Source organism: Eurypyga helias, unplaced genomic scaffold (assembly GCF_000690775.1).
Source record: "Eurypyga helias isolate BGI_N326 unplaced genomic scaffold, ASM69077v1 scaffold2861, whole genome shotgun sequence".
NCBI lineage: Eukaryota > Metazoa > Chordata > Aves > Eurypygiformes > Eurypygidae > Eurypyga > Eurypyga helias.
The window spans coordinates 599-13,572 of NW_010228727.1; the positions used below are offsets into that span (position 1 = coordinate 599).

Genomic DNA, 12,974 nt, shown 5'->3' on the forward strand with positions numbered 1-12,974 from the left:
GTGAGAAACTAGAGAGCAAATAGACTGAGGGTCAAGGTATTATGTGGTGATATAGTTTTATCACAGGGTTGTAAGGCCTAAGGAATATATTCATTGCTTGTAACGTTATGCTCTACTGGCACAGCATCCTTGCATGCAATAAGACGTCTATTTGGAAACAGGCAGCAGGGACAGCATTAAGGAGCTCAGAGATTTCAATAGCTGAAAGCAGTAAAAAAAAGTGTCTCTCTGAAGAATTTACAGGACTTGATGCCCCCGAGCCCCATCATACCACCATCATGTCGGGCACTGTGTCCATTCTCCAACAATTTGCCAATGGCTTGAAGAGTCGCAGTGAAGAGACGAGGGCGAAAGCTGCCAAGGACTTGCAGCATTATGTCACCATGGAGCTCCGTGAAGTGAGTGCTGGAAATGTGATAATTTATCCTTGTTTATCATAGGAGTGTAGGGCACGGGCTGGGTACTTTGGGGATGGAATTTTTTGGAATATGGAAGCTGGTCCTCGGGCAGCAGTGGGGCATAGCAGGAGCTTTGCTTTGCCCCAGCATGTAGGATAGGTGAGTGAGTTGGTGACATGGATGGGTCGTCAAGCACCAGAATAAAAAAACTTGACACGTCTAAGGCACACGGAAGAGATGCTGTTTTGTGTTTGGAATGTATGGTTGATTTAATTTCTTTTTGTTTAAGTGACCTAAGAGGCATTGTCTTTATGGAGGTTTTAGGGGCAGGAAGGAAAGAAAGAATGCTAGAAGCTGATTAGAACTTTTTCCTTTTACAGATGAGTCAGGAGGAATCTACCAGGTTTTATGATCAGCTTAACCATCACATATTTGAGCTGGTCTCTAGCTCTGATGCAAATGAAAGGAAGGGTGGCATTCTGGCTATTGGTGAGTGAAAGTGCTTAATACCTCTGGTGAGTTTTCTCTTTGTGCAGCTGTCTCTAGGGACAGATGCTGAAAAGTAATTAGCTCTTATAATCGGGGCCTAATGTCTGACTGCTTGGTACGCTGGGTGCGTGCTAGTTGCTGGGCTCTGAAAATCTGTCTGTAAGTGTCAGCATGGGAGCTGCTGAGAGTAGCTGAAAACCTGGTGTTTAATGGGCCCTGAGCTCTTCTGGGAGTTGAATATCAAACGTGAGTGCTGAGCACATGAAAATTCTGTTCTCGAGCTCAGCTGAGAACAGTTTGTGCTGTCCATTTATACGTATCAGGGTGGGCTGACCTTCTCAACTCTCTTCTGTCTGTGGAGATTGATTCTTGTAGTTTAAATTTACCTGGCTCAGTAACAGCAGCCTTCATCCCTGGAAGGGGTTCACACAGCTGCTGCTTTGAGTTGGATCAGCTGCTCCATCACTTGCTCTGGTTGTGCTTTCACTGTGACATGGCAGAGCTGCCTGCATCTTGACTCTTAGAGAAATCAGCTTGCATAAATACTTTGCCTTCCAAGCGAGTTGCCTGTATTGTAGCAGTTACTTCTTTAATAACCAAACAGGAGGTGCTTGTGGTTTAGGCTCACAGACGTAATCATCCAATCCCAGCGTGTTTGAAGGCAGCAGAAGACCCTTAGCTAGAGAAATCTTTGTTGACATCATCTGCTTTTAAGCTGACAGTATCACTTTAAAATTGTTTCTGTGAATTTAGTGCTGTTGAAAGGTGCCGGCTTGACAACCCTGGACACTGATGGCCTCTTTATCTACAGAGCAGGTACAACCCAGGCACCGGCAGTGAAAGCTTCTGCCACCCTGCCGCCTGCTGACGTGCCTCCACCCTGGCCGGGAGAGACCGTCTCTAGGGCTGAGGGGGACAGCGATGTCCTTGGTCCATTCAGTCTTTGACTTCTCTACTGAGGGCGGACCAGCCGTAGTAGTTGCATGTGGATGGATGCCTTTCTATTGGGAATGGGTCTGTGATCTTAGGGTGGATTTATTTTTTTTTTCTTTTTAAACTAAAAATGGGGAAATTCTATGAAGCTACTGGATGCATTTTCCTGCCCACTTAACAAGGTCAGGTTCAAAAGAATGGTGGTCCTTTCCTATTGCTTGATTAGTATTTTTTTTCTGTGGATTTTCAGTTTAGGAGGAGTTAATGGGAATCTTTAAGGAATGGATAGGGAATACTAACTCTCATCCAGGGATTACCTACTGTCTGCCTCACTGACTCCTAGGGAGAACCTACAGCATTGCTCCCTTTCTCTACAGCAAGCCTTATCGGTGTTGAAGGAGGTAATGCCACCCGCATCGGCAGGTTTGCCAACTACTTGAGGAACCTCTTGCCATCAAATGACCCTGTTGTAATGGAGATGGCCTCCAAGGCTATCGGGAGGCTTGCCATGGCTGGCGACACCTTCACAGCTGAGTATGTGGAATTTGAGGTGAAACGAGCTCTGGAATGGCTGGGAGCTGACAGGAATGAAGGTCGAAGACATGCAGCTGTAAGTGATCTTTCTTGTCTTCACCTGTCTTGGAATGGGATGGTTAGGATTAATTAACAGTGGTAGGAGATGTGCACAGAAAACTGTGGAAAAGCCCTGATCAAGATCAGAATGGCTGCCAGTTCATGTCTGAGACTCTGTGATGCTTTTGTGGAAAGATGTACTGCTGCTTCATTGCTTCTACTTTAGTCCGGTACCTGAAGAAGACAGAGACACCATTGTGGCAGGAACTGCAGAAGTATGAAGTTGGAAACAGCTCAGGCTCGCAGATACTACCAGTCTAAATAAATGACACTACGGTATAGAAATGATGAGGTTTGTGTATGGGTGCTCATCCTCACAGATTGTTGCTGTTTCTCTCCCCACCTCCAGGTTCTTGTCCTGCGTGAGCTGGCAATCAGCGTGCCTACCTTCTTCTTCCAACAAGTACAGCCATTCTTTGACAATATATTTGTGGCTGTGTGGGATCCCAAACAGGCCATCCGAGAGGGAGCTGTTTCTGCCTTAAGAGCCTGCCTTATCCTCACCACTCAACGGGAGCCAAAAGAGATGCAGAAGCCCCAGTGGTACAGAGTAAGGATATAATTTTGTTTTGAAGCAGCTCCTCATAATGAGCAAGTGCCATTTTTTTCAAAGAGCTGTCTCAGCCAAGAACCTGTGTCACCCTTGTTAGTATGTCTGGTTGTCAGTAGAAAACTGCCTCCGCTTTCAAGGGTTGAAAATATAATGGCTTACAAAATGAGCAGTTCCTTTAGGCCACGGTAAAAGTAAGCAAGAGACAACTCCATCAAGAATCCGTTGCTCTATCTGTAGCTCCTCTTCAGTTGTTGAGCCTGACCTACTTTTACAGCCATCTAATCATCTATCTATTGTCATGGCTTACTAGCAGATGGTTTTATTAGTGTAGACAACACGAGTGAAAAAGGTAAGGATGCTTTTGTCTGAACATTAGCACTGCTGCCGTTGGCACATGAATTCAAGCTTCAGCATATCAAATAAAGTTTGGACAGTTCAGTCAAATGTCATGAACTTAGATTAGTCATAGTCAAATGTGTGATGCAGATGTTGATGAAGTCTATACCATTATGTGGTTCATGGGCTGTTTGATTAGTGCTGTTGAAAATGCTTTGCAGCAGAGTCCACAACTTCTGGGTGAATCCAAATTTTGTGGTGTTATGCTCTGTTATTACTCAGCTGAGGTTTGTCTTGGAAAATTACAGGACATCAGTGACTCTTGACTGGCAGTACTACTTTGTTCCCACGGGCTTTGTTCCTGCATGATCCCTGAGATTCTTTTTTTTTATTTTCCCCCAAGCATACATATGAAGAGGCTGAGAAGGGCTTTGATGAGACTTTGGCCAAAGAGAAAGGAATGAACCGTGATGACCGAATCCATGGTGCCTTACTGATCCTCAACGAGCTAGTGAGAATCAGCAGTATGGAGGGAGAGGTGAGTAAAGGAACAAGATGGAGATTATGGATTTTGGTTGCCAGATTACTGGACAGTGTGTGCAAATACCTCACTGTGGGGTGGTTGGGCTGAGAAGTCATCTGAACATGGAGTTAGAGCATCAATTATTACAAATGGAAGTGTGTCAGAGAAATAACAGGGATGAGTTTGGGCTGAGCACCTATTAAGGTCTGATGGAAAATGCTATGGAAAGGATTAAATTACAATGAACAATAATTTTATATGGAACAAGGACTCTCTGTTGCATGTTAGATACCCAAATATTTTTGCTGGATTTTGCTTAGCTGATATTTTACAGCCATTTGGGTATCAATTATACAGGATGCCGCTCAGGAGATTTGGGTATCACTATATCGGGAATCTCTTTTTCAGCTACTTTATTTAAAAACAAAACAAAACACATGCTTTTTCTACTTTGTCCAGCGCCTTAGAGAGGAAATGGAAGAAATCACTCAGCAGCAGCTTGTGCATGACAAGTACTGCAAAGACTTGATGGGCTTCAGTACCAAACCCCGCCACATCACTCCCTTCACTAGTTTCCAATCTCTTCAGCCCTCTCAGTCAAATGCTTTGGCCGGTCTTCTGGGGTACAGTGCCCACCAAGGAATCATGGGTTTCGCAACCTCACCTGTCCCAGCAAAGTCTACGTTGGTAGAAAGTCGATGCTGCAGGGATCTAATGGAAGAGAAGTTTGATCAAGTAAGTATTTGTTCTTCAAGTTCTATACCAACGTTCATAACAACTGGCTCTTGTAGAGCAATCACCCCCCACGTCCTCACTCAGCAGACAATACTGCTTAGTATTGAATTGACGCATCACTGCTCATTAATTTTAAGTATCCTGGCTTTGTCACTGTTTCTCTTAGAGCAGGTGATTTACTTTCTTTGGAAACAGTCTTAATTATCCATCTTTCTGATGGACTGGAGCCAAATATCAGTAGAATGCCTTAAATCACCCAGGTAATACACATTCATGCATTGTTGCTGGTATGGCTGTCCTTCAAAGCCCAATCTCTCTCCTTTCAGGTGTGCCAGTGGGTTCTCAAGTGCAGAACCAGCAAAAATTCTTTGATCCAGATGACGGTTCTCAATCTGCTACCACGGTTGGCAGCTTTCCGTCCTTCAGCATTCACAGGTGACAAGACAGATGATTGGATGCTAGAAGGGCTGCTGAAATTGGGCTGGAAGTTGTCCAGCTGAGCTTGTGCAGGCAATGCAACAATAGAAATAGGTGCTTGTAAGATGAGCAAATTGCTCTGAGGGAGGACCTTCTTTTTTGTTTTTCTGAATAAGTGTGACTTGGTATCTGATGCCAAAGTGTTGTTCTGATGAAGAAAATGGGTTGAAAACTGTTGTCTGAATTCTGTGGTCAGTACCATAGGAGAGAGAATATCCTTTTTGCTTTTTTTTTTTTGTTTCCCCCCTCAGTATGTCAGACTTAGGGTTGAACTCTGCTCTCTTGCTTCCACTCAATGCAGAGTTGTCTTCCTTTTTCTCGGTTGCATGTGCAACAAATGTCAAGTAAAACTGGGAAGTGCCAGTTGGCTTTAAAGCAGTTCAGTTATCAAGCAAGCTTAGGAGAGTGTCAGAGTTGGAGACAAGTCACCAAGCTGCTGTGGGTTGGAACAAACTTTGTGTTATTCTAAATTTCTGATCAATCACTATAAAAACAAGATGCTTGGATCTTATTTTTGTGGAGAACCTGTTGCAATGTTTTGAATTTTTTTTCTTATTTTGGTGATTTTTATCTTTTCTAAGAAAGCCTTCTGGCCTTTAAAATGTTGTTATCTGGTGCCATGTGTTTGCCACTGCTCGTGTCAGCAAATTTCGTACATTTCATGTTCCCTAGTTTTATACTTGTAAAGATGTAGTTGCAAAGGTGATGCAACTATATAAACCTAAACGAGTTCCCATATTTGTATTGTTCTCTCTTGTGGGCAGCTGATCAGTATCTTCCAGACACTATGAATCATGTTCTCAGCTGTGTGAAGAAGGAGAAGGAGCGAACAGCTGCCTTCCAGGCCTTGGGTTTGCTTTCTGTGGCTGTCAGGTCTGAGTTTCAAGCCTACCTGCCAAAAGTCCTTGAAATCATAAAAGCAGCTCTTCCACCAAAGGACTTTGCCCACAAGTAAGGATGTGAACGTTAAAGGAAGAAACTGAAATGCCTGTTCTTTGTATATTTTTTGTGGGATCAAGTTACTGTATTAAAATCAGAGATATTTCTGTGAGAGTGGTAACACAGAAGTGGGATATGGAAAGATGTTTGAAAAATAGCAGCTCCTACTAATTAACTTTTATGTGGTCCCTTTCCAGGAGGCAGAAGTCTGTGCAGGTTGATGCCACAGTCTTCACCTGCATTAGCATGCTGGCACGAGCCATGGGACCCAGTATCCAGCAGGACATCAAAGAGCTGCTGGAACCTATGCTGGCTGTGGGCCTGAGGTAAGTAGAAGGCACAGGAGCGCATTCTTCTGTTAGCCACTGGATGGCATTGTTGGCCACACAGAATTAAACCTTAAACGTCTTCAGATTGAGAAGGAAGATTATTGCTTTTAAATGATCTTTCAGACGATCAGTATAGCTCTTTCAGAAGAATAATATGGTTTAAGTGTTAATGTGTCTGTTGAGTTACTTAAGACCATTGGTCTCTCTAAAGACATCTTTTTGTAGAACAACTAGTGAATTCAAAAGCAATCTGCTTTACTCTCTACTCTTCAAACATGTTTGGTAACAGCCTGTGCAAATTTAGAAAGCCTCTGAAGGCCAGCAGATTTCTGCCACATCAAACTGGCAGGGAAGGAGCATTGAAGCACTGAATATTTGCTCCTAGCTTCTTTCACCTTTGGAGCTGACAGTTCCCATTGGAAATTTCCAAGCTCATGAAGCTATTAGTGTGCAGAGTGTGGAGAAAGTATCCAGGCAGCACAGAGCTGTGTAGGTTACATTGAATTAACTTCCATATGGCAACATTAGTTGCCTTTGGGTCTAAAAACCACAAGTGTAAGGGATCAAATATACCGATTTCTAACTGTATTGTAGCAATATTGCCTAATGTAGCAGTGTGCGCTGCCGTGGATCAGTCTGCTCAGAGGTCATCCCATGTGCCCGTGTTCACACAAGGACCCCTGTCCTCTGCTGGCATGTGTTTCTGTGAGAGGTGAACGCCCACAATTATCTTCTGATGGGCAGAGGTGAAATGTGCACACCTCATTGTTTCTGTTCTAATGAGTGTCTGCCTGCTTCTTGCCCTCAGCCCTGCTCTAACAGCTGTGCTGTATGACTTGAGTCGTCAGATTCCCCAGCTAAAGAAGGATATCCAGGATGGGCTGCTGAAAATGCTCTCCCTTGTTCTAATGCACAAGCCTCTGCGACATCCAGGCATGCCAAAGGGCCTTGCCCACCAGCTTGCCTCCCCTAGCCTCACCAACATCCCAGAGGCCAGCGATGTGGGTAGCATCACCCTGGCCCTTCGTACGCTGGGTAGCTTTGAGTTTGAAGGTAAGATGAAAGTGGGGGGCCAAGGGGTATGGGATATAAACACTAGTGCCTTGGGGTAGAGTACGAGCAGCAAGAAGACTCTGAGAGCACTTTCTTTAAACTCCTATTCCCTGGTAAAACCAGTAACTGAGGTGAAAACCTGTGTTAAACTCCCATCTTTTTCTTTCTAGGCCACTCTCTGACTCAGTTTGTTCGGCACTGCGCAGATCACTTTCTCAACAGCGAGCACAAGGAGATCCGGATGGAAGCAGCCCGCACTTGCTCTCGCCTGCTCACACCTTCCATCCATTTGATCAGTGGTCACGCCCATGTGGTCAGTCAGACGGCAGTGCAGGTCGTGGCTGATGTTCTCAGCAAACTGCTTGTGGTTGGAATAACCGACCCAGGTTAGTGTGGGGTTCAGAGAAAAGGGGTCCCCTGCCACATGTTCATTTTGGCACGTGAGCAGGTGATGTTATTAAGGTGGTAGAATTTGAACATATTTGCCACTAACTGAAGCTGTCATGCTTTATGAATTAAAAAGGTCTCCCAGTTTCTCTTCCCAGATCTTGATTATTGAGCTATTAATAGAAGAGTAGTGTAAAATGCTCAAACTAGGCCCTTGGTAATTCTTTGAACTAGGCAGAGCCCCGAGACTCTTTCTGCTGTTGTTCTCTGTCGCGGCCTTCAACTTTGTAGTTTGGGAAAGGATTGGTCCCTTCTGTTGAATCTTCCTGCTTGATTTTCTTTTTTATTCTTTTGGTTGCAAATGGTAACCAGAGATGAGTTCATTTTCTGCACACTGCCTCCAAATGTGCCACTTGTAGGTGCCAGAGGTTGGCATTGCACTGCTCTGGATGCTGGGGCAGTAATGAGAAGCACTGCATCTCGGGCTGATCTGCCCTGTTTCTCATATGTAAACACTGATGAAGTGTCTCATGCTGGGGGAAGCTCTCAGCATTTCTCTGAGGCTGTGAAGAATTTTTTAAGGCCAGTTTGTGAATAAGGGCAATAATAACAACAGGAGTTTACTGCATTTAAAGAGAAACAAATGTGTTCTTGCAGACCCTGATATACGTTTCTGCGTGTTGGCTTCTCTGGATGAGCGATTCGATGCCCACCTTGCCCAAGCAGAAAATTTGCAAGCTCTTTTTGTGGCCCTGAATGATCAAGTATTTGAAATCCGAGAGCTGGCCATCTGTACTGTGGGTCGCCTGAGCAGCATGAACCCTGCTTTTGTCATGCCTTTCCTGCGCAAGATGTTAATCCAGGTAACTGAGAGGGATGCCTGCAGTGAAAACAGGGTAGTTGGTATTGAGACTAAGATGGTGTTAAAGAACTGGGTGCTATCTAGCTGTGGTGACCGTGGAATGTCTCCCTTTTGGAAAATATTTATCACCCAGCTTAGTAGGTTTCAAGAAGTTGTCTTAGTGATGGATATTTGAACTGAAGCTATAAGGATGTATTAGAAAGACAAGGATAGTTGTCATTATTTCACCTCCCATTCATCATGCTGGAGTGCTTTCCATCTGTGTTGAGGAAGAATGTTCTGTGCTGATTTTAAGTGAATGGAAGGCACCATCTCATGTAGATGATTTTGGAGCCATCTTTTCAGTTTTACGCTAATTAAAGTTAGCTTCATTTAGACATAAATGATTGGATGGAGTGTAAATGTAGAACACACTTTACAAGTGCTGAGATTGCTTTTTTCCTCTGTTGTTGTTGGACTGGAGAGGAGGAAATCCAAAGAATTTTTGCCTACCTCTATTTTCCCTTTCTTATGCTTCCATTGTCTTTTCTGCAGATTCTAACAGAGCTGGAACACAGTGGTGTCGGCAGGATTAAAGAGCAAAGTGCCAGGATGTTGGGTCATCTGGTTTCTAATGCTCCACGCCTCATTCGTCCCTATATGGAGCCTATTCTTAAGGTAGAGTCTGTACACTTCCTGGTGACTTAGGAGAGAGATGATACAGCAGGTGGATACATGACTATCAGGAGCTGCAGTTCTGCTTCATCAGAACAGGAAAAAGTCAGATTGGTGTGGATGTTACCCACAGTAATATATGTATGTGACAGTGTAGCTTGACTTGATTCTAAATTTGCATAGAATTTGTGAATTGGAAGTTTCATTTACTGTTGAAATGCTCACCGTGATGCAAGTTGAGCCCCTGTGGAATCAGTTTTGGATAAACAAAAGGAAAGATCATTTTGAGCATTGCATGTACAGCAAGGAGTCTTCTGAACACATTCTGAGTTGTTCCTCTGTCACCCGCCAGGCACTGATTGTGAAACTGAAAGATCCTGATCCAGATCCAAATCCAGGGGTGATTAACAACGTCCTAGCTACCATAGGGGAGCTTGCACAGGTAGGAATACTGCAGCTACCTCTGCCATGCTTGCCAGCTGTTAAGCTTTTGGCAGAGCTAGATGAAGGACTTTGATTTTTGCCTTTCAATAGGTCAGTGGGCTGGAAATGAGGAAGTGGGTGGATGAGCTCTTCATTATAATTATGGACATGCTACAGGACTCCTCCCTGCTGGCTAAAAGACAAGTAAGTGTTTGACTGACTTACTATCTAATGTGACCAAAGCTGAATGAAATTTCCATGTGTCCCATTATAGCTGCTAAAATGAACCCTTAACTCACTCAGGTCTGTCTGGTGGAGTTATCAGTCATGCTTGTGGCACACACAAGGTCAGGGATTGCAATGCCTGTCTGTTGTGGCATAGTACAGAGTTGTTAACAGAAAAGAAGGAAAAAAAAAAAGGGGCAGTTTTTATTGGAAGGCTTGGACTCACTGAGTTGAATGCCTATTTGAATTGTATCTCTGAGTGAGGGCAGTGATGGCAGTCAGATTTAACAAATTGTCAAATACCACTTTCTTTACTGGCACTATTAAGAAATGTTTTTTATAACGGCTTTCAAGCCATGGACCGTGATTTGCAATGTGTTGCTAAAATGCTCAAAGAAACTTTGCAGAAGTTGAATGACTGCTGGATCAGGACACATAATAAATTCCCTTGTTCAAACTCATCTTCCTTGGGCTTGATCTTGCCAGGTGGCTCTTTGGACTCTGGGACAGCTTGTAGCCAGCACTGGGTATGTGGTGGAACCATACAGGAAGTACCCAACTTTGTTGGAGGTGCTTCTGAACTTCCTGAAGACTGAGCAGAACCAGGGCACCCGTAGAGAGGTATGAACATGAAGCTATCACAAAACCATTCCTGAAAGTTTTTTTGGGGAGAGAGGCGTCAAATGTGTCTACGTAGATTTGGGGATGGGGAGGGAGGTTAAAGATCATTGTTATGGCTGATAAATGTGCAATGAGCAGATTTAAAAGGGTGAAAGTGTCGAGTCAGTGAAATGGCCTCCAGCAGTTGTATGGAAAGCATTGATGGCTCCAGGCAGCCACATTAGTTTCAGATCCTATCCCATTAATCCTCAGGACCTTTCCAAACATGTAGGTTCCTGTGTTGACTTTTGTCTTGGCGGTGAAGTTCTGATGAATTGGGTTCTGTTTTTCTCTTGTCAGGCTATTCGTGTGTTAGGGTTGCTGGGTGCTCTGGACCCTTACAAACACAAAGTGAACATTGGCATGATTGATCAGTCACGAGATGCTTCAGCCGTCAGCCTCTCAGAGTCCAAATCCAGCCAGGATTCTTGTAAGCACCTGAATTTATTCTGAGTGAATAACTGTGTGATCTACAAGAAGGTCTTGGGGGTTTTTTGTTTGGGGTTTTTTTGTTATTGTTTTGTTGTTAGCAGTTTGTCTTCTTTTCACAAATTATTGATGTGTATGTTTTCACCTTCTACTCAGGTGCTCCTGACCCTGTATTCAAGACCATTTAACATGTCTTTTGTGACACTACCTTTTTTTTTTCTCCTAGCTGACTACAGTACCAGTGAGATGTTGGTGAACATGGGAAACCTTCCTCTGGATGAGTTCTATCCAGCTGTCTCTATGGTGGCACTGATGAGAATTTTCCGAGACCAATCCTTGTCCCAGCACCACACTATGGTAGTTCAGGCCATCACCTTTATTTTCAAATCCCTTGGGCTGAAGTGTGTGCAGTTCCTGCCCCAGGTCATGCCAACATTCCTTAATGTAATACGGGTTTGCGATGGTGCCATCCGAGAGGTGAGTGTACTAGGGACCACTCCTCCCTCCTTCCTGTTCCACTGCCCTGAAATAAGAACCCATTTTTTGAATGAGAATGCGACTGGCTTTGGGCATTGCTGTGCTGTGTGTTGCTGCCAAGCATGCTGCAGAAGTGAGGTTCAGCTCTGCTTTTTCTCTCCTGTGAGCGCTTGGTATTTTTTTTTTTTTTTTGCTTATTGAAACAGCTGCTTCTGAGCATTATCCTTAGAAGGCCATAATTTGATTCTGTTTTTTTAATCAAGCTGGTCGTGTTCAGGAAAACAGCCTGTGCAGCTTCCAGAGCTTTCAGTGATCTGTGCATTAATGTACCGTTGCAAACAGTATTTTTAAATAATAGAGGCAGATTCTTTAAACTTCTGATGCAACCATGTACTCGGGCTCATCTGTGAGAAGGAAAATTCAATTTTCTACAGTCTGCTAATATTCAGAGCAGTGTGGGTGGTGATTCCACAGCACTGCTTGCTCTTCCTTCCCACTGAAGTTACTGTTTTAGAAGGAAATGAGAATTGTGTGAAGATGGTAATGGGCTTAAGGTTCACCTAACCAGAGATGGCTGCTGCTTGCCAAGCCTTTTCCTCAGGCAGCTGAAAAGAATCTCTGGGGTGGGAAGGGCAGTTTATACTAGTTACTGCTGCTGTGTTTTATAGGTGGGATGGGTGCTCCCTTAGCAGAATCCCAACCCTGCTATAGAACCGCTGTTTTCTCCCAGACTGAACTACTACTCAGATTGGAAGGAAAAGATCTCACACGCCCGGGTTGGCCGAACTCCTAGACCTGACTGATCTAACTTGCTTGAAAGCTATGCAGTTGTGCACACTCTGTTTAAAAATTTTCAGGTAAAAGAAGATGGTGAAAGTGTACTGGGGAGAAGAGCTGAGGTGGGTACGCGTGACACTAATGCCTAAAGGAGGCAGGTCCTTGTCCTGTATGTAAGCATCCTCTCACAACACCAAAATAAAAAAGCCACAGTGCAGGAAGTTGGGGCTCATTTTTGGTAAATGTAGGTGCACTGCTCTCACTAATGAAGCTGATGTTATTTCTTACTTAGTTTTACCAAAAATATGTTCTCTCTTCTTCTGAGCTCCACTTTTGTCACTATAGTCTTCAAATACTGCATGAAGAAATGAAATGTAATATATGATAATTTAAATTTTCCTAGAGGAGAAAAGACTGTATGTATTGGGTGGACAAAGCGATTTAACCCACATTATTTCATACCAATCTCAGAAGTAAATTCGTTGTCGTGAGTGAGTGCATAAGATAGTATTGGGGCAAAAGGAATTGCAAAACTGTCATAGTATGTTAGCAGAAAATTGTCTCAGTCAAAATTCTTCTATGATACAATCCACCATCTTTCAAAAAAATGTGATATTTCTGGCAAGGACCATATTATCTTCCCCAGTAACTTTTCACCAACATAACTTGGTGGGGATGGGAA

The 12,974-nt window shown here is 43.7% G+C and overlaps 1 protein-coding gene across 1 annotated transcript in view; it reads left to right on the top strand.

The window, feature by feature from the left end:
* Window positions 1-278: 278 nt before the first annotated feature.
* Window positions 279-12,974, top strand: part of MTOR (mechanistic target of rapamycin (serine/threonine kinase)) — a 65,778-nt gene continuing 53,082 nt past the window's right edge. The window contains 18 exon segments of the mRNA XM_010160071.1: window positions 279-398; window positions 779-887; window positions 2,198-2,430; window positions 2,803-3,003; window positions 3,746-3,880; window positions 4,325-4,600; window positions 4,927-5,035; window positions 5,842-6,028; window positions 6,214-6,342; window positions 7,154-7,398; window positions 7,569-7,784; window positions 8,443-8,648; window positions 9,182-9,304; window positions 9,654-9,743; window positions 9,836-9,928; window positions 10,436-10,570; window positions 10,910-11,039; window positions 11,265-11,515. Coding sequence (XP_010158373.1) covers window positions 279-398; window positions 779-887; window positions 2,198-2,430; window positions 2,803-3,003; window positions 3,746-3,880; window positions 4,325-4,600; window positions 4,927-5,035; window positions 5,842-6,028; window positions 6,214-6,342; window positions 7,154-7,398; window positions 7,569-7,784; window positions 8,443-8,648; window positions 9,182-9,304; window positions 9,654-9,743; window positions 9,836-9,928; window positions 10,436-10,570; window positions 10,910-11,039; window positions 11,265-11,515 — 2,988 coding nt within the window.